The sequence below is a fragment of the Microcaecilia unicolor genome, chromosome 10 (assembly GCF_901765095.1).
Source record: "Microcaecilia unicolor chromosome 10, aMicUni1.1, whole genome shotgun sequence".
Taxonomy (NCBI): Eukaryota; Metazoa; Chordata; class Amphibia; order Gymnophiona; family Siphonopidae; genus Microcaecilia; species Microcaecilia unicolor.
In genome coordinates this window covers 36,045,160-36,067,479 of record NC_044040.1, presented here as the reverse complement: position 1 = coordinate 36,067,479, position 22,320 = coordinate 36,045,160, and the positions used below count along the sequence as shown (strand labels likewise).

The window sequence follows — 22,320 nt, the reverse complement described above, 5'->3', positions numbered from 1 at the left end:
AATGTGGTAAAGGCGATTAGCTTAGTAGAGTTTAAAAAAGGTTTGGACGGCTTCCTGAAGGAAAAGTCCATAGACCATTATTAAATTGGACTTGGGAAAATCCCCTATTTCTGGGATAAGCAGTATGGGCAGACTGGATGGACCGTGCAGGTCTTTTTCTGCTGTTATCTACTATGTTACTATGTTACCGTGATAATTTTATTTCCTTTAGTCATAGCAGATGCAGCCATTACAGATGGGTTGTGTCCATCAACCAGCAGGTTCCAAGCTGGACAAGGTGCAGGCATGGGAGGACGGAGCCAAAGCACCCCTCTAAGAAACCATGCCACATCCGGATGAGCAGCTAAAGACACGCCTTCAACCTTGCCACGCAGGGAGGCCAACGCTGCCACTTGCAGGACACCAACCGGGCACCCTAGGGGGGCACTGCAGTGGACTTCAGAAATTGCTCCCAGGTACACAGCTCCCTTACTTTGTGTGCTGAGCCCCCCAACCCCCTCCCCCCAAAACCCACTACCCACAACTGTACACCACTACCATAGCCCTTATGGGTGAAGGGGGGCACCAAGATGTGGGTACAGTGGGTTTCTGATGGGTTTTGGAGGGCTCACATTTACCACCTCAAGTGTAATAGGAAGGGGGGATGGGCCTGGGTCTGCCTGCCTGAAGTGCACTGCACCCACTAAAACTTGGGGTCCATGGGTCAATTTTAGCAGACAATGGAAAAGGTGCTGGTACTCAGTACCCCCAAGTTCCCCCTCAAAAAAAGCCCTGCAGGAGACACACACGCCTGTCCAGCCCTTACATTGTTGTGTTAATGGACATGACACTAGGCTCCAGTACTCACACACATCATAACAGCGTACTCTAGCACTATCCCAGGGCTACCTGTGGCCTAGTTAATGTACGGGGTGAGATAATGGGGATACTTCTTTGTCCACCTTACATAATCTTGGTCCAGGTGCCGACGTCTGGCCATAAACATTTATTTGGCCATATAAATGTCTTTTTAAAAACCTGCCTCCACATGTCACTGAATATACAGATAAATATAAAAACATAAAAACAGCAGATTCACGTATAGGCAAGGGGCCCTTTGAGTGGCTTCTGGGGCCTGTGGTTCAGAATGAGGCTATTTCCCAAATCTATCAACGTTTGAATTGCAGAGGGTCTACTAAACATCATTAGAAAAATGCTGAAAGCTCATTACTTTAAGCAAGCCTACCCTAACGCCCCAACATAATCTTACCAACCTCCACTCCCAATTCTGTTCTGACTTAGATACCGACCTCCCATCCTTCTCGTCTCCATCTCGCCTTACTTTTATCCCTCCTTACCCCTTTTCTCCCAAATCATACTATCCTATCTTGTCTAACCTCTCTTTTCCTAGTCATATATTATCAAGCTCAACTTATCATACACTACCAAGCCCAACTTTACATTGTTTCACTACTGTTTTTGAAATTTCTATTCTATAACTTTGTATAGCAAATTACTATGTAAGCCGCATTGAGCCTGCATTGTGTGGGAAAGCGCGGGGTACAAATGTAATAAATAAATAAATAAATAAATTATATGCTGCAGCAGGAGACTGGTTTGGGTAAGAACATAAGAGTAGCCATACTGGATCAGAGCAATGGTCCATCTAGCCCAGTATCCTGCTTCCCGTAATGGCTAATCCAGGCCACAAGTACCTGGCAGAAACGTTCCATGCCACCAATCTAGGGCGCAAACTGCTTTTGACTTCATTTCAAAAAGGCGGAGGCCATATAGCTATGTCTAATCAAATTAACAATTGCCCAGCGCCATACATTCTTCCATTTTCATATTTGGACATTTTCCTTATATCATTAACATTTTAAGCTTCAGTCCACTTTAGAAATTCACTTAACCTTCAGTTCACTGCCTGCACTAAAGTAATTAAAGGACCTCAGTAGCTCAATGAGTACTATGGCAGCGTTTCATTTGTCGAGAGACCCGAATGCTCCCGAATGAATATGAAAATGGAAGAATGTATGTTGCTGGGCAATTGTTAATTTGATTAGACCAATCTAGGGCAAGCACAGTGGCTTCCCCCATGTCCATCTCAATAACAGACTATGGACATTTCCTCCAGGAACTTATTCAAACCTTTTTTAAACCCAGATACGCTAACCACCATTACCATATCATCTGGCAACGAGTTCCAGAGCTTAACTATTCTTTGAGTGAAAAAATATTTCCTCCTATTTGTTTTAAAAGTATTTTGATGCAATTTCATTGAGTATCCCCTGGTCTTCATACTTTTTGAATGAGTGAGAAATCGATTCACCTCCACCCACTCTACACCACTCAGGTTTTTATAGACCTCAATCATATCCCCCCTCAGCCATCTCTTTTCCAAGCTGAAGAACCTTAACCTCTTTAGCCTTTCCTCATATGGGAGCAGTTCCATCCCCTTTATCATTTTGGTCGCTGTTGCTTAATTCAACTGATGACTGCTGTCGATGAATGTCATGTTCATGAACATATCGCTTCAAATACAGAGACACCAGAATCTTACGTAAACTTGATATTCTTCAAAGGATTTACATGTAACAACAGACAGATACTATGAAGACTATGTACGAACTTACCCTTGATTCTGTTTCATCCTCTTCTTCATCAGGGTTGTACGCTTCTGCACACACTAAAGCAAGGAACACACATGAGTGTGAGGAAACGCATGGAAAGCATATGACACTTTAATAAGAAACAAGAGGTTAATTCTATTATTATTATTATTATTATTTATTGCATTTGTACCCCACATTTTCCCACCTTTTTGCGGGTTCAGTGTGGCTTACAGTACGTTATGAAGACTGGAAGTACATTTTGTTACAGCTCAGTTATGGATTACATTATGAAGTGTTATGAGACAAGTTTTGTAACAAGGAATATAATAATGGAAAAGATCATTGAGGCATTGGAAGGAAAGAACGGGAAACTAAGTGGGGCGATACATTGGAGGGAAACCGCGGGAAACAGGTATGATTGAGGTAAGTTTGCGGGAGATGAGAAGGTGAGGTAGGGGAAGGGAATTCAGAGTGGCTGTAGTGATGCATCGTTGGACAGTGAGTGCGGTTTTATAAGGTGAGTACTAACTATAAGGTGAGTACTAACTATAAGGTGAGTACTAACTATAAGGTGAGTACTAACATTTATGTGCTGATTGCATGCATAAGTGTTTAGAATAATGGCATATATGTTCTAGGGCTGTTCACCAATTAAAACATTTAAACCACATGACTAGCTGCGATTAAAAATTTTAATCGTGTGATTGAGCGCATAAAGTGTCCCCCTCGCATTTTCACCTATATAGTGCAAAATATGGACTCCAGATGTCAATTCTCAAAACTGACATATTGTACTTCACTTACTAAACTGAAAATAAAATCATTTTTCTTACCTTTGTTGTCCAGTGATTTTATTTTTCTAATCATCTTATTCCCTGTCTCTGGTTCTGTTCCTCTGTCTGTGCTCTGAACTCTATTTTCAGGGCCTCCTCTCTCCTCCTCTCTTCTTCATTTCTTCCCCTATAACATCTTTCACATTCAACTTTCTGCTTTTTCTTCCTCTTTATATCTGTCTTGTTTCTATCCCTTCCCCTTCACCCATGGGCACATCTCCTCTCTCCTTCTGTCTCTCCTCCCCTCCCCTCCATGGGCACCAACTCCTCCGGTCTCTCCTCCCACCCTTTGGGCACCATCTCCTCTCTAGCGTTCGACTCCTGCAGCAAGAAACAGGAAGTTTCATCATAGAAGGTGGGACGCTAGAAAGGGAGGGCTCCAGTTACAGAGAGAAGTGGAGCAGCATGTGCTTAATGCTGCTGTGTGTACAAGGCAAATTCGGAGGGTGGCGGGCGGGATGAGATGCCAGAAAGCAGGGCGGCGGGAGAGAAAAGGCTGCCAGTGTATGGTGGTGTATAGAAGAGAACAAGCTGCAGGAGCACCGGGGAGGGAGCGGGCAGCAGTAGGAGAGAGCAGCACGATGCGATTAAGTGAGTTAAAAGTACCAGTATGAGTCAAAAATGTTAACGCGATTAATCGCATTAAGACACATTAAATGAACAGCCCTAATATGTTCATATTTGTGTGCATAAGCGCTCAAATGCCAAAATTCTGCCTAAGTGCTATTCCATAAATAACCTATGTTACATAGTGATTATGTTATCCCCTAAATTCTATTAATATTGCTCAAAATTGCAATTTGAGTAATGAGCTAATTAGTGCCAATAATTCAGTGCTAACAATCATTGGCGTTAATTGGCAACAATTTGGATTTACACGCACGTCCTGCAAGGCGCTATTCTATAAAGAAGCGTGCAAAATCCTTTTAGCGCACACCTGAATGGGGGAGTGGCCATGGAAGGGGCATGGGGGATTGGGGCGTTCACTAAAGATGCACGCAATATTATAGAATTCGGGGGAATCCGTGCCCAACCTTTAGGCAAAAGGATTTACACCAGGTTTCAGTTCATTTAAATCCTTGAACCTAAAAGTTGGGCGTGGATCCCAGTGCTATGTGCTATTCTATAAATGGCACCCGACTCGGAGTGCTCAGCCATTGTCCTACATGTGCATCTCTGGCATTTAGGTATGAGCAGTTATGCCAGTTCTATGGCTGGCATAACTGCTCATGCCTAAATTCTAGGTACTTATATACCCAGTTAGGCTAGTATTGCAGAAAGAAAAGTAGGAGCCTACTTTCTCGTATAGAATAGGTGCCACGTGAAGTACCTTCTGGAAACCTATATATAGGTATAGTGTTATAAAATTACTCCCCCAGTGAGTGGAGGAGTGGCCTAGTGGTTAGAGCACTGGTCTTGCAATCCAGAGGTGGCCGGTTCAAATCCCACTGCTGCTCCTTGTGATCTTGGACAAGTCACTTAACCCTCCATTGCCTCAGGTACAAACTTAGATTGTGAGCCCTCCTGGGACAAAGAAATATCCAATGTACCTGAATGTAACTGAGCAAAATCTAAATAAATAATAATAATGTACACAGACTGCTGTATAAACTACATTTAATTCTAAAAGGGACGTGCTCCAGCCACAATGCCAATACTAGCCGGGTGCCTCCATAAACCTCCACTATTAATCTGAGTATCCTCCAGTACTGACAGACAAGTAGAATTGTTTTAGAGCACCTAGAATGAGAGCAGAACACAAAGAGAACCCACTTCCAAAACTAAGAAAGAAAACCAAAAACGTCCCACAGGAAAACCTCTGTATAATCAAGGGGGGAGGGGGGACAGGAGAAATGGTAAGTATAGCAGGAAAATATGCTGAACCAATATTCAGCAGGATGGACAGAATATAATTTCATAGACATTTCAAATTAAGTATATATTCGCTGGTACCACATGTGTGGAGCTGAATTTTAGAAAGCTTCTGTACATTGGAATTGAGACATCCAGGTTGGGATGGCTCAGGTTCACCTAGGGGTGCTCATTTTTGAGGCAGAAAAACATACAAAAAGTGGCACAAACCAGCAGATGGACTTTTTTTTGCCAAAATGTCCAAATTGCTATTTTCAAAACCCATTTTTAAGATGTTTTTCTATGCTGTTTGTACGTAGTTCATCTGAATCACAACGGGGCATGTCGGGGGCGAGTTGGTGGGGGGGGGGGGGGGGGAACAGGATTTGGGCATTCCCAAAACAGGAACGTTTTTCTACCATAATGGAACAAAACAAAACTGCTAAAAGACATTTTGGTCTAGACTCGTTTCATAAGTACATAAGTAATGCCATACTGGGAAAAGACCAAAGGTCCTATTTGTTTTAAGTTTACTACACTGTAGTTTCATCGCATGCCCCCTAGTCCTAGTATTTTTGGAAAGCGTGAACAGACGCTTCACATCCACCTGTTCCACTCCACTCATTATTTTATATACCTCTATCATGTCTCCCCTCAGCCGTCTCTTCTCCAAGCTGAAAAGCCCTAGCCTCCTTAGTCTTTCTTCATAGGAAAGTCGTCCCATCCCCGCTATCATTTTTGTCGCCCTTCACTGCACCTTTTCCAGTTCTACTATATCTTTCTTGAGATGTGGCGACCAGAATTGAACACAATACTCAAGGTGCGGTCGCACCATGGAGCGATACAACGGCATTATAACATCCTCACATCTGTTCTCCATACCTTTCCTAATAATACCCAACATTCTATTCGCTTTCCTAGCCGCAGCAGCACACTGAACAGAAGGTTTCAGTGTATTATCAACGATGGCACCCAGATCCCTTTCTTGGTCCGTAACTCCTAACGTGGAACCTTGCACGATGTTGCTATAATTTGGGTTTTTTTTTTCCCCACATGCATCACCTTGCACTTGTTCACATTAAACGTCATCTGCCATTTAGCCGCCCAGTCTCCCAGTCTCGTAATGTCCTTCTGTTTCAATCACAACTAAGTCACAAAAAGGTGCCCTAAATGATCAGATGGCCACTGGAGGGAGTAAGGCATGATCCTCCTTACTCCCCCAAAGATGTGAAAGAAACAATACATACCAGCCTCTACCTCTATGACACCTTCAGATTGTATAGCCAGGCATATTAAGAGCAGCAAGCAGGTCCCTGGAGTAGCTTAGTGGTCAGTGTAGTGCAATGTAGAAAATGAAACCCAGGCCCATATCCCACTCTAACTGTTACACTTGTGGTGGAAAGTGTGAGTCCTCCAAAACCCACCAAAAACCTACTCTGCCCACATGTAGGTGACACCTGCATCCATAAGGGCTATTGTAGTGGTGTACAGTTGGGAACAGTAGGTTTTTGGTACGTTTTGGAGGGCTCACCATACAGTATAAGGAGGTAATGGTGAGATGTGTACCTGGGACCCTTATATAAAGTCCACTGCACTGCCCCCTAGGGTGCCCCACTGCCCACTGTGTGGCCAGTATACCTAGAGTGCTGGCCCCCATACCTCCCAATTGCTTTTTTTGTGTGTTTTCCCTTGAACATTTTTTTCTGATAATGGTCAAAAAAGAAAAATGCACTGAACACAAAACGTCTAGGAGCTGGCCATTTTCAAAACATAGCAACATAGTAGATGACGGCAGAAAAAGACCTGCACGGTCCATCTAGTCTGCCCAACAAGATAAACTCATATGTGCTACTTCTTGTGTATACCTTACCTTGATTTGTATCTGCCATTTTCAGGACACAGACGGTAGAAGTCTTGCCCAGAACTAGCCCCATTTTCAGGACACAGACCGTAGAAGTCTTGCCCAGAACTAGCCCCACCACCCAAACACCAGCCCCGCCTCCTAATCTCAGCTAAGCTTCTGAGGATCCATTCCTTCTACACAGGATTCCTTTATGTTTATCCCACGCATGCTTGAATTCCGCTACTGTTTTCATCTCCACCACCTCCCGTGGGAGGGCATTCCAAGTATCTACCACTCTCTCCGTGAAAAAATACTTCCTGACATTTTTCTTGAGTCTGCCCCCCCCTTCACTCTCAAAAGATATATGTTTTTCTGGTTCGACAATTGTTATGTTCGCCACTTGATTTTTGTCCCTTCTGAAGCAACCTGTTTTCAGAGAGAAAGCCCCACTGGAAAAGCGGCTGAGTTTCTATATACGATTCTCTCAAGAAACATACGGTGTTTTGATATCATTTAACATTTTGTATTACATATTGGCGCAGTTTTAGTGTGGTTCTTTGGATCTGCAAAGTTTTTATGATGTTGTGGTGATTACCACTCTGTTATAAGTGTAGACTCCTGATGCCATAATGCCAAAACATGGCCCATGTTGATACACCCAATAAAAGTCAGCTATACATCATTGATTTACTGGTCATCTCCACTCTTTTCTGTATATAGATTTCCATTTCTCCGTGTAACTTAAAATTACAATCAAGAGTAATACATTTCTCAAATTATTTTCTAATAGATAAACTTTATTTTATTGTAATATCATTTCCATACTATAAGCTGACCAGTACTTGTACTTGAAAATAACCACTACAGTCTAGCTCTCCTGTCTTCCACAGTCCCTCCTGCAATAGAAGATGTCTTCTTAGAAGATGTGCTGGTAGCAGGATTACAGTTTGCTAGCTGTGACCAGCATGTTTGCTTGTTTTTCAAAAATAAAATATTGTCATCTGAATCGATCAAACATAAATAACAGTCCAGTTCATTAACAGGCTTCAAAATAAAAAGTGACACGGGGACAAAGTTTGTCCCCATCCTCATTGGCTCTGTCCCCATCTCCATGGGATCTGTCCCTGTCCCCACCCCGTCCCCGCGGGCTCTGTCCCCGTCCCCATCCCCACAGTTACCGTGGGTCCCCGTGTCATTCTCTACCCAGCATCTCCCTTCCTCTTCCCACCTCCTCCCCCGCATAGCCCAGCATCTCTCTTCCCCTTCCCAACTCCTCTTCTCCCCATAGGCCACAAGCCTCACAGATTTCAATAGCAGTCAGAACTGAATGTTTCCTTCTGGATTTAAACTAAGCCACCAGATTTCAGTATGTGGGGATTACATTTTTATCCCTCATTAATAACAAGTCCAATTTGATTTTATTCACCACTCTCTCACAATGTCAGAGAGAATCTCTCACTCTAAAATTGGCAAGTTCATTAAACACCCTGAATTAAGAGTGTTTTCCTCAGCAGATACACATATAGCACTAGCTCTCATCTATGAACCAGCTTCAGCAGCAAAGCCAGAGTTTTGATGCTTCTATAAAGCCAACAATAGCAAGAGTGTTGTAGCTTTGGGTAGGCCTCAACTACTACTCCAGGGCAAGGATCCTGCTGCCAAAATCTTTCATTCACAGCTCCCTGGGGGTTTGGAGGATATTTTTCTTCTCATTTATATCCTCTCTCCTCTCAACAATGTACCTAGTCTGGTCAATGCATCAAAGGTCCTGGGCTGGGGCCTATACACGACTCTTTCTAGATCCTTGCAATCATGAGCCCTAAATCCAGCCACTAGGTGCTGCCCTTGAGCAATGACCATAAGTCCCTGCTACCAACAAGCTATGAATGCAAAATCCTGAATTGCAGTGGTCAAGTTTCACGATTCAGGCACTTTTACTTTAATCCATGAAATATCCGCAATATTTTCAGCAGAAACAGAAACATCAAGGGAAACCATGAAAATTAGGTGTCATTGAGGTAAAATATGAGGTGTGAACATCTTTACAAAATTTCTTTACTATAGATTTCAGAATCATATCATTAACCCTGCCACCCATACACACATTAAATTTTCAGCATGAAAATCCCAGGGTGATTAGAGGCTGGCATTTCACCTTTATACCCACTCTACATGAAAAAGCAAACTGTGGTAACACATTAGGAAGTTCACAGTAGGCAAGAAGAGACAGGCAGCTAAATAAATCATGTTTTTAACTGCTATCAGCAGGTGCTTTACTAATTAACTTCTAACTGTGCAATGCTTAGCACCTCTTAAAATATAAAGGTAAATCATATGCAAGAAACAAACTTAGAAAGGGATACCCCCAAAGAGGGTAGAAATCTGACAAATATTAAGGTTTATGATGTTATAGTGTTGATGGTACCACTTTAAAAAAAAGTGAAATGGCCTCAGGTGACTGTAGTTTGCTTCAGTGACCTAAGAAACACTCTGCAGTCCTTTGGAAAGGAAGAGTATTTTATAATTTATAGATGTATAAATTATAAATAAAATTGGATTCAATTAAACTAGACAATTTGGCTTCACAGAAAGCGTGAAGATCCAAAGTAATCTAAAAAGGAAGTCTTATGATATTAGACAGGGTGGAGGTACACAATGTGGAATGACTGGAATGATTTAATACATAAGGTTTTTTTTATATATATGTATACATATTTTTTTTTATTAAGATAGAATTGCATGGTGTTATCAGGTTAAGAGATACAACAGTGTGTCTGTAAAACAATCTGGAGATGCTGAAAGAAGAAGATGGAGAGAATTTAGTTTCCAATGCCAAATTGATGGTGTCGACAAAACAGGCAATTTAGGCTAAATAATCGCTTTAGAATCTATCTCTCTTAATTTTTATTATCCCGCCATTGTTGCAAATGCAAATTATAGCGGCTAACAAATATAAATAAATAAAAAGTAAGATAATCCCTAACCATCAGTACCAAGTAATACTAAAATGCATCTGTTTAGTAAAAGGAGGAGCCAGGGAAGTACTGTTGACAGGGCCAAACATTTGGCTGGATGGCAGCAATATTTAGCAGCTATCCAGAGAAGTTTATCCATTCAGGGAGACTGCACAAATATGAGACCAATCCTCAAACAGATAAGTTATCCATTTATTTTATTTAGTTGTTTACTTATTTCAAAATCTTATACCTGGCACTATTTCCAATTCTAGGCAGCATTCAAATAACACCCACAGTACAACACATAATAAAAGCAAGAAATTCATAAAACAAAATAAAAATGAATCATCATCACACAAGGCAAAATAAATCAAAAACACACAAAATAAAGTGAAAAGAACCAAATGTCATTATCGAGAAAAAGTCTGCTGGAAAAAAAGAGCTTAAAATTATCGTTAAAATTATTCAAGGAACTAACATAGTAACAACAAAGGGGACAATCTCGAATCCATGTCAGAGAGACACTCTAACTCTAAAAGGAAAAATCATTATCTATAACCCTCAGGGAAGATAAACTCTGTCCCTAACTCTCAAATATTCTGGTCTCTGGTGTGCCGTTAGCTAAGAACAAATGCCAACAACAAACCATTAAGAAAATTTAAGAGCAGATAAAAACAAAAATGTTTTCAACTCTGACCTGAATTCTCGATATGAATTAATTAATTGTAAAGATCTCAGTAGGGAATTCCAGAGTGATGGAGCAAGATAAAACAACGTGGTCTTTCAAGTTGATTCCCATTTCATTCAACTCGGGGGCGGTACAACAAGGTGAGAATCACTGAGTGACTGTAAACAATGTATGAGTGTATATGGAATAAGAAGCGATGATATAACTTGGCATATTTTCACGGAGGGCCTTATATGTAAGAACAAGAATTTTAAATTTCACTCAAAGCCTGAATGGGAAGCCAATGTAATTGTTGCAATAATGGAGTTACTTGATCAAATTGTTTTGGCATTAAAAGTTAACCAAGCAGTGTTATTCTACAAAAGTTGAGATCTATTTAGAGAACCTTTTGGCAGCCCTGCATAGAAGGAATTACAGTAATCATAGTGAGAATTTATAAGGGCATAACTAAAGTGTGTAAGGTGAATTGGTCAAGATAACTTCTTAGAGATCGAATTTTGTGAAGGGCAAAAAATCCTGCTTTCGTAACTGCACAAATCTGTGGTACAAAATAGGAGAGCGGAGTCTGTTATAACTCTAAGATACTTAAATGATGTAGGATAGACAGGATGCCATGACTTGCACTTGTGCACCACCTCACCTCTCGCTTCTGGTTCCCTCCTCGCTGCTGGGGGAGGGAGGGGGAACACACATCGGGGTCAGTCCTGTGGCTTCTCCGAGGTTCTCTGAGCTTTGAGCTGGGCGACGGGTCACTTGCACTGACTTCTCTGGTGCTCTGGGGTGCTGCACTGCTGCAGGCTCTCTTCCACACTAGGTGCATTTATGCCGTAGTTTGTGGTAGTGAGGCCAGAGGTGCGAAAACCCCTCGGGTACCCAGCAATATTATGGGCCAGGTGGTACTTAAGACTGCTCCAGACTTTCCAGGGCTGCCTTCACATCAGGTCTTCCTGCTTGCCTGAGTGTTCCTGCCTCCAGCCGTGGTTCCTGTCTCCAGCCTTGGTCCCGGCTTTGCCTTCGACTGTTCTTGCTTTACTTCAGGTCCCAGTTCTGCTGGGCCTGCCTCCATGGGCTCTTTTCAGAGCCACTCCAGGTTCCAGTTTTTCCAGGCCTGCCTCCAAGGGCTCTTTTCAGAGCCACTCCAGGTTCCGGTTTTTCCAGGCCTGCCTCCAAGGACTCTTTTCAGAGCCGCTCCAGGTTTCGGTTCTGCCGGTCCTGGCCCCCAAGAGCTCTTATCAGAGCCATTTGTGAGCTAGAAGTGCCTTGCTACCGTCAGCTAGGACCCTCCAGGACTCTATGTGGTCCCGCGGCAGTCCAAGGGCTCACCCTTCTAGAAACATGACAGCGAATAGGAGTAATTTATGGTGGAGACAATGCACGTGTTACCCAACATGCCACTGTCTTTTGAGTTGTTGAAAAGATGTTCTGGGCTTTTTGGCTAAAATCAAGAATAGTGTCAAACATGGGTTTCTGAACAATGGGCGGAGACTGGCCATTTCAGTACATAAGTATATAAGCATCACCATACTGGGTGAGACCAATTAATGTGCAGCCCTAAAAAACTGATGTTGCAAAAGAAGGAAAATTAAACCTCCAAATATGAAAAGATGCTCATGATTTAGTGATGTATAGATCTTATATCATTACCCAACTCACAAACTATTTTAACATCCTCTATATATAACTTTAGTAGGTATTATTGTATAGGACTATATCTCTGTCACCACCATTCAGGCTATAGTGTGAGCCAGGCACTTTTTATGGTGGGCAGATAATCTTCATTTGATCCAAGTTTTAATTTTAATTTTCTTAAACATAACTGTCTTTAATTTGTAATTTAGATTGTACTTAGCTTAGAATGTAGTATCACTACACTTTCTTCCTTCGTTTTCTATTACTCTATTTAAAATGATCACTCATCTTGGAGACCACTCAATCCTCTCAATAGGATTGAGTGGTCTCCGAGATGAGTGATCGTTTTAAATAGAGTAATAGAAAACGAAGGAAGAAAGTGTAGTGATACTGTATTAATTGGATGACTCACATGATTTAGTTATGTACATATCACTATTTTATGAAGAGTACATAGGGGTCAATATTCAAGGAAGAACGAGTAAAAGGGGAGACTGCTGGAGTCCTTAGCTTGTGGGGGAGGGGGAGAACAACAGTCCTAGGGGAACAGGTGCTTCTCTATACTTCAGGGTAGGGAGGGATGAGCAAGGTGGTGATACTTTTCCTATTTTTTATATCCTGCATGTTTATTGCATCTTATTGAATTTGACCACTTAATGACTTTTGGTAAACTTTCTTGGCTCAGAATAAACCCGGGACTGGACTTGAGTATTAATGTGAGGGGAAATAAGTGGTACAGATAGTGATCTCAGTGGTCTATGACCTCCCAGCCCAGAACCCTTTAAAACCCAGGTGGTAGAGTCTTCCAAGAAAAATGTACACCGGGTCTCCCTATAGGGAAGACAGTGCTATTGAGAACCCACCAACTGAGGGCTACATCTATTTAAAACAATACATAAATAAATGAGTAGGATACAGCTATAGTACTAAATAACTAGACTGCAAAATGTAATCTAATCTCATCTCCGCTTGGATACGCCCTTCAATTTAAATACATTTACCTACAAGAGATGATTTAAGATTGACAGCATTCTGATATACTGAGCCTTTTTTTTTTTCAAATAAGGTGATCTATAAATATAAAATTGAAATGAAGTGCATTAGTACTTTAGAGTCATGTTCTAAGGCTTTCTCTGGAAGGCAATGGATTAGACTGTCTCTGTAATGCATCTGTCCCCATTAGGATGTCATACCAGCTTGTCAGAAGCAACCACATTGCTGCACTCAGAAAGCCAATTTGAGGAAATACGGCTTCTGCTCCTCATCCTGAAACTTCAGTAATGTAATCCTGAGCTAACAATGTCATGGAACATGTGACTGAGAGGAACAGATTTCTTGCACGTGTCTGTAAATAAAAAAAAAAAAAAGAATGCTGCAAAATTGCACGTGATCTACCACCCAGAACAGGGGCAGCCCAAGAGATGAGATACTGCCCCTGCCATCCCCACCACCTGGTCTGGCATCTTCCCCTTCCCTCCTCAACCCTCTTCCTTGCGTTTACCTTGTTTAATTCTTTTCCCAAAAGGCAGCAGTGGCAGCGATTCCCATAGGCTGCCCTGCTGCAGTGCCGATGACTCCGGCCTCTTTGTTCTACTGCATCCCGCCTCTGAGGAAACAGGAAGTTACATCAAAAGGCGGGCCGCAGTAGGGAGTGGCAGGCGGCAGGGCAGCCTATGGAAAATCGCTGCCACTGTCACCTTTTGGAAAAGGAAAAAAATAAAGTAAAGATGGGGAAGAGGGTTGAGGAGGGAAGGGGAGAGTGCTGCTTCCTGGAGAGTGCCACCTAAGGCCCCCTTCTCAGTTGGCCTAATGGTAGGACCACCACTACCCAGAGTTAATCATCAAAGGGGTAGTGTTCAAACTCCCTGTCTTGCTGCAAAGTAACATAATGGCATAGGGGCCCTTTTACTAAAGCTTAGCATGTGCTAAGGGACATTAGCATGCACTAAGTGCCACGTGGCCCAGAGGTAGAAAATAGTAAGTACAGCAAGATATCTCACTCAATTCACAACTCCCAGCTCCTTTCTGTTCTTAATTGTAATGTTCCTTGAACCCCTGAGAAACAGCTGATTATGTGCTCTCCCCACTGCTTCCAGACAGATCTGTCACAGGCTCCCTGATTAAACAAGGGTAAATGAATTACTACTACAATGGATCTCACTGGTTTAGCTTCTTTAATCTTCTAGGGCATTTTTCTGAAAAGATCCTAAGCTGGTAGTCCAGATACTCTGATCTTCAGTGTTGACCCTACACAAGCACGTTTGCTGAATCTTTCCTTTCAACTTCTGGGACTTATTCTCTCCAGAGTTCTCTTTCTTGGATGAAGGAATATATATTTTGGAAGAAGGGTTAGATAGGGGAGACAGGATAGTGACATTTGAACACAGTACAGTCTCAATTATCCAACCTTCACTGATCCGACCATCCAGCATATCCGACAAACCCCCGACGATGTCACCATGTCGCTGTTAAAAAGTGCGCAGCTTCAATTTTTGTTTTCAATCTTCACAGGCTGCAAGGAAACCATGTTTGATCTGAGATCATGCTTCTCTGCAAGGGAAACATGCGTTGCAACTGATACTCCTTCATGCACCCGTCAAGGTCGTTAAGAAGCGCATGGCTTCTCTTCCAGTTTTCCAGTACTGTACTGTATGTGCAGTAATGTTTGGTTCTGGGACCCTGCTTTTTCAGCAAGGGAATCATTTTTGATTTGAGACCATATTTCTATGCAAGGGAACTATAATTTTTGGACCTGGGATCATGCTTTTGCAGCGAGAGAACCATTTTTGTTTTAGACCATGCTTCTACGCAGTAAGTTTTGGACCTGGGACCCACTTTTGCAGCAAGGGAACTGTGTTTGATTTGAGACCGTGATTCTATGCAGTAATATTTGGACCTGGGACCCCGCTTTACCGGCGAGGGAACCATTTTTGATCTGAGATGCTGCTTCTAACAATGTTTGTTTGAGCATTGGATGATGGTAAAAGAAATGCTTAAGAAAGTGAACATTAAAGACGTTTGGGGCTGAGACAATGCTTTTGCAGAAACAGAACCATGGTGAGATTCTTGTGCACAATGAGTTTTATGCAGTACTGTACATACACCTATTCCTGTTTGTTCATTTACATTTACAGCACTTTCTTTATTCTTGCTCTCATTCTTAGATGTGTTTTGCTTGTGAATTTGGAGTGTAGAGAGTTTCCAGTTTCAGTTCTGCTGTCTGCTTCATACTGTTATTGACTGTATTTTTGTTCACATTGCCTGAAGTAGAAGACAACTCTAGTGAAGCTGAACATGCAGTAGTAGATAAATATGGTTCCCTTGCTTGGTTCTGTATTTTTGTTCACACTGCCTCTGCACAATTGCTGTTTTGAACAGTACGGTACTGTATTTTGAAATATATTGCTCTGTATATTTGTGCTCACACTGCTTGCTGTACAGGAAGCACAAACCAGAACACAGGAATTGAAGATGCAAATCCCAACTCCAAGATGATCAGTAAAAATCATTTATTGTCCAAATATAACGGTGCTGGCAATATGAACCCAACAAGGTCTGTGTTTCAGCACCCAAGCCTTCGTCAGGGGTTCTTATAAGCCAGTTAGAAAACCATAAAGACATATAAATGTCACAACACTAAGCATAGAAACTAAGAACCACAAACCTCAGCATCAAAGACAAAAATGCGCAATCAGCCCCTATACAATTGTTTTCTTTTTTTGTTGTTGTTGATTAGTGTTAATAAACAATATTTTACATACAGATACCCGATGCCTGTTCTTCATGCACAGAGTATGTTTTCCCTGCATTTTTAAGGGGTTACCATTGTTTTCCATATTATCCAACTTTTCACTTATCCGACAATGGGTCAGTCCCATTTACGTTAGATAATTGAGACTGTATTGTACCTCCAAAGTTTAAATGCACAGAAGTTGGGCCTCTCTCAATGGAAAGGAAACATTGGAATGAGGGATCGTAGGATGGGGATGAAAGGAGGTAGACTCAGAAGTAGTCTAAGGAAATGATTTCTTATGGAAAGGATGGTAGATGTGTGGAATGGCTTCCTAGTGAGGATAGTTATCTAAATTCATGGTAAGATTGTAAGCTCTCTCCTTTAGATTGTAAGCTCTCTTGAGCAGGGACTGTCCTTCCCCATGTTTTAACTTGTACAGCGCTGCGTAACCCTAGTAGCGCTATAGAAATGCTAAGTAGTAGTAGTAGTAATTCAAGAAAGTTTGTGACAAGAACTGAGAATCTCTAAGGGATTTAACTGAGAAGTATGTGTGAATGGGCAGATTGGATAGGTGGTATGGTTTTCACCTGCTGTCTTGTTTCCAGTTTTCTTTCTTCTCCCATTCCTGGGACTATTTCTCTCTGTGTCTCCCTGCCTCAGATGAAGGAATACTTCTCTCCCTTTGACTACAACTGGTTTGCTATCAGGACCTAGTCCTTCAAGACCCAGAGTTCAAGGTTGGTCCAACTTATTACCTGTCTTTGGTCTGTAGAAAAGAAAGAAAAAAACAAATCTAGAACCTTTATACTCTTGTTTCTAAATCTCCTCCCATGGCCATTCCCAGACGGGAAGCAATTTACACGATATAGAATTATACAGCTATCAGAGCCAGTGGTACTCCTGCAAAACATGTATACCTTTTACACTAATTGCTGCATTAAATCATTGGGATATATAACATCAAATCACTGAGGCACTGCAGTGTTGCTGTCACATTTGAATACCACAAAGGTATAAATAATGCACAACGGGAATGCAATTTTCATTGGAAAAGAAGGTCTACAACAAAGAGTATGCTATGAGACTAAAAGAGGGAAAACTGAGAAATAACATTAATTTTTTTTTTGTAACACATCTTTGTGTAGCCAACATTTCTGCCTAACACAATGTCTCCATGTATGTGAACATATTTGACAATGACAAAAATAAACATACATGCATCTATCCACAAAAACAACACTGACAATGGATCAGCAGGACGTCAGAAACAGAACGAAGCCTTCGCGGGAAGAAGAGGACCTCGGCTGGCGGGGATTGGGGTCCCCCGCCAACAAAGATAGGCGACGACGGCGGTGGCGGGGGAGGGTTGGTGGCGGGAGGGGGGTCGGGAGGGTCATTGGAAGGGTGGTCCAGAGCCAAATCCACGGGGGCCCAGGCCCCAAGTAGGTACGCCACTGGTTTCAAATCACATGGAAAACAAAAAATCCTAGTAGCATAGTAAATGATGGCAGATAAAGGCCAGCATGGCTTTGCTCCCCCCCCCCCCCCCCCACACTTTGCTGGGGAGGTGTAGGTGAGGGGAGGGAGAGGGGGCAGTTTGGGGGTAGGTAAAGGAGGTGGTTAGATGGAGTGGGGGCTAATGTGTTATAGTGGAGAAATGTATCTTGAATAAAGTCAAAGTTGCAGGGAACCTTGGACATGTTCTGGTATCCCTGGGCCAAAGGGACGCTCCTTTTGACAGAGACTGGACGCCGTGTAGATAGGTGGCTTTTCAGATAATGGTGAGATCAGATTGGGCATACGTTTCAGCCCATCCTGGAAACAATTAACATGCTCCCGCAACTGTGAAGAACAATGGGGGTGGGATGGTGACAGGAGGGGGGAGGGGGGAAGGGAGGGGGGATATACAATAAAAGTTTGACACGATTTCAATGTTATGAGATCAAAATACTGCACGTTTTCTGCGTTCTGTAATAATGCAGTTATTGTGATATACCATATATTGAGGTGTCAATAAAATAGTTGAAACATAAAGGTCAGCATGGCTCATCCTGTCTGCAGAATAAGGGGGTTTTCTACTAAAGCCGTGGTAGCATTTTTAGCTCGCGGTAGAAATCAACTGACAGTAAACACCAAGATGCCCATTATATTCCTATGGGCGTCTCAGCATTTACTGCCAGCTGATTTCTATGGTGAGCTAAAAACGCTATCACAGCTTAGTAAAAGGACCCCTAAGGTTTTTAGGGTTGCAACTGCTACTCTCTGCGGGCTACCCCTCTTTGTTTAAAGTTTAAATATTTTTCATAGAAAGGGTAGTAGAAACATGGAACAGCCTTCCAATGGAGATCGTGGAGACAAATACACCAGCAGAATTCAAGAATGTACTGTCTCATATGGACTCAAAGATCTAGAGATGTTCCACTCACGGATATTTGGGTGGAAAGGAGTGGGAGCTGGAGGTAAAGTTGAATTGTGTCCTCTCATGGCTAAAAATAAACTGGCATTGGAAGAAGCTGAAATGGGTTTCCTCAGGGAACAACTCACTGCTGCAACAGATTTATTTATTTTATTTATGACATTTTTACCCCGCATTAGCTCGAGAGTGACTCAGGTTCAATGTGGCTTACATAACAAACAATTAAATGAATGATACATATTAAAAATTACAGAAATAGATTATAAAGTACAATAAATAGAAATGATAAGTAGTAGTAGTAGTAGTAAGATTAAAATCATAATTAGGTTTGTAAACAAAGAAGAATAAATATGGGTACAATTAGGGATAGATAGGATTAGGGAGGAAAGAAGAAGTGAAATTAATTGTATGAATGGATAATGTTGAAATAGAATTCTTTGTTTTCTGAAAGGCTAAATTGAAAAAAATGAGTTTTTAGTAGGTATCTGAAGGACAGGTAATCTTACCTGTGCATTTAACTGTTTTTGGTGGAGAATTCCAAATTTTAGTACCTTGATATAAGAAACTGGCATTGTGAATTGTTTTATAGATTGCATTCCTACAAATAGGGAAATGCAGAATGAGATATTCTCTAGATGATGATAAAGCATTACATGGGGGTAATTCAGTGAGATTGTTCACATATGATGGAGCAGGACCATATAGAATTTGGTGAACAGAAACACAGAACTTGAAAGATATTACATAAGTACATAAGTAATGCCACACTGGGAAAAGACCAAGGGTCCATTGAGCCCAGCATCCTGTCCACGACAGCGGCCAATCCAGGCCAAGGGCACCTGGCGAGGTTCCCAAACGTACAAACATTCTATACATGTTATTCCTGGAATTGTGGATTTTTCCCAAGTCCATTTAGTAGTGATTTATGGACTTGTTCTTTAGGAAACCGTCTAACCCCTTTTTAAACTCTGCTAAGCTAACCGCCTTCACCACGTTCTCCGGCAACGAATTCCAGAGTTTAATTATGCGTTGGGTGAAGAAAGATTTTCTCCAATTTGTTTTAAATTTACTACACTGTAGTTTCATCGCATGCCCCCTAGTCCTAGTATTTTTGGAAAGTGTGAACAGACGCTTCACATCCACCTGTTCCACTCCACTCATCTTTTATTGGTAACCAGTGTAGGTTATACAGAAGAGGAGTTGCTTTGGCGAAGCAAGGTGACCTACATATGAGGCGTGAAGTGGTATTTTGAGCAGTTTGTAATTTTTTTTAAAAGGCCACCTTTAATTCCTGCATAAATGGAATTGCAGTAGTCGAATTTTGTTAGTACTAGGGACTGAACCAAAGTACGAAAGACTAATTTAGAGTAAAAAAGGTCTTAATCTCCTTAGTTTCCAAAGTGAATTAAAGACACTTGAGACCACCTTAGATAGAAACTTGAGTTTCAAGGGTAAGAAATTGATCAATCATGATTTCTAATAATTTTTATTGATGAGTCAAGGGGATAAATTATGTTCGCTAATGTAAAAAGTTTAAGATTTATGGGGTGGTGAGGGTTAGTTACTATTAGAAACTTTAGGTTTTTTTCAGTATTGAGTTTTAATTTAAAATTAGATGCCCAAAATTCCATTAATTTGATGCCTAATTTGAATGAGATCATTATTTCATATAATTCTTTAGCGAATGGGATATAAATGGTGACATCATTGGCATAAATGAATGACGAAAGGCCATTTATTTCTAGTAGGTTACCTAGGCGGATCATCATGATAATGAACGGGATGGGGGGGGCGGAGGAGAGATGACTTGCAAAATACTGAATGTAGGAGAAAATAATGGTGGTTCTGACTGATTGTTGAATGGTGCTCACAAAATAAGCTGAAGGTGTTTCTCCTTTCAGCTTCCCAGCTGGAAAAGCTCACAGTTTAGCAGATGTGATTGCCAAGGATGAGGAGAAAATAAAAATAAAAGTCCATTGAACTTTGACATTTCTCTTTCTGCTGAAATTAAAATACTCAAAAATCAAATATAACAGCTTGTATAGAAAAATGTCTTCATTTTATAACATTTTCAAGTTGCATATTCACAGTAAATCAACCTTCTGTTAAATCTGATCTCATTGATGTCATGAAGAGCCTTCTGGAGCCACTGCCATTAATTTTGCAGTTCAGTTTATTCTTAGCTGCTGGAAGTCAGTCACTAGTTGATTTCCAGCTGTTCAATCAGATAATGGTGTCTGAAGAGTTTAGGAACAGAAAGGTGAAAGCCTATCGATAAAGGCCAAACTAGCAAGAAATAATAATGTTGTGTGTGATATCATCAATTTTGAACTTAATGCACTTGACTTCCTTCCCTTGGGTTAATTTAAAACGGAATAATCTGCATGAAGAGAATTTTGTAATCATGAAAAGGGCCTGATTTTCAATGCTTGAAGATAACCGCAAGACCCATTCTTAAATGGCTCAATTCCTTTCTGTGTGATCGTTTTCTTATAGTTTATGTCAACTCTTTATTCTTTACTCGTCAGGAACTACGAATTGGGGCTCCACAGGGTTCTCTTCTTGCAAAAGTTCTGTTCAATTTATTTCTAAGGGGTCCTTTTACTATGCCGTGGTAAAAAACCGCCTTAGCGTGCCCTTGCACAGGGTCTTCCAGTGCACTAAGGCCATTTTTACCACAGCCAATTTTCTATTGTTTGTATTAATGGCCATGCACTAATGTTGTCATTAGTGCACAACCATTACTAAAAATTAGTGTGTGTGCACTTACCAACACATATTTTGTAAGCGGTAAGGGCTCGCATGCTAATCCTGTACTAACCAACTAGCATGCAGTAATGTATTTGCGCTGAGAAGTGCAGGAATGCCCATTCTCTGCCCCCAGAAAGCGGAAAAGATCTCATAGAGCTAGTTTTGGTTTCGCTCTGTTTCATTTGGCGCCATCAATTCAAGTCTCCAGCAGATTTGTCTTTCTACAGACAAGGGTGTTTTTGAACACTGGATGATTGATTCTCTTGGATCTAGATACCATCATTAGACCCCTGACATAGGCATCTTTCACCAAAACTTGGACCGTGTCAGGTCTGATCAATAAAGCAAGGTTGAGACTCCTCCATTCTTGAAGGTTCCTTGTGCTTTTTTTGCTATTTGCTTTTGCTGTTGTGCTTTTGGTTTTCCTCTCTTTTGTGTTCTGAGTTTTGGGTGGATGAGGGAGAGGCCAAAATATGGACTTCCAACTCCGATTTCAGAAGGGGAAGGGATGTCTATGTGCAAAAGACAGATGTTGGTATTTAGACCCGGTATCCAATATATCTAAGTTAAAGAAAGGTGCTCCGATTGAGCAATTCTCCATTGGAGGGACTAAGGGGAGTCACTTCCTTAATCCATCGGTGGTTGCTGCCCACCCTGAATGTGAAACTGGCAGGGGATACCAAGCTCTGTGAAAGCTTCAGGAACTATGGACAGTCATGTTATAAAATGGCCACATAAAAAGACATGTGGGTTGGAGGAATAGCCTAATGGTTAGAGCACTGGGCTTAGAGCCAGGGGGCCCTGGTTCAATTTCCGCTGCAGCTCTTTGTGATACATCTTTTTAAATGTGAGCCCCCCCAGGGATAGAAAAATACTTACTCTACCTGAATGTACATAGCATATATGGCCAAAGGCTTTTGAAGCAGTGTACATTCGGTAGGTATTTTTCTGTCTCAGGAGGGCTCACAATGTTAAAAAAAAGTCACAAAAAACTGCAATGGAATTTGAATTACGGTCTCCTGGCT

At 41.5% G+C, this 22,320-nt stretch overlaps 1 protein-coding gene across 1 annotated transcript in view; it reads right to left on the bottom strand.

The window, feature by feature from the left end:
• Window positions 1-22,320, bottom strand: part of PRKAR2B (protein kinase cAMP-dependent type II regulatory subunit beta) — a 129,543-nt gene that overhangs the window by 63,142 nt on the left and 44,081 nt on the right. The window contains exon 3 of the mRNA XM_030216469.1: window positions 2,616-2,668. Coding sequence (XP_030072329.1) covers window positions 2,616-2,668 — 53 coding nt within the window. The remainder of the gene's footprint in view (window positions 1-2,615; window positions 2,669-22,320) is intronic.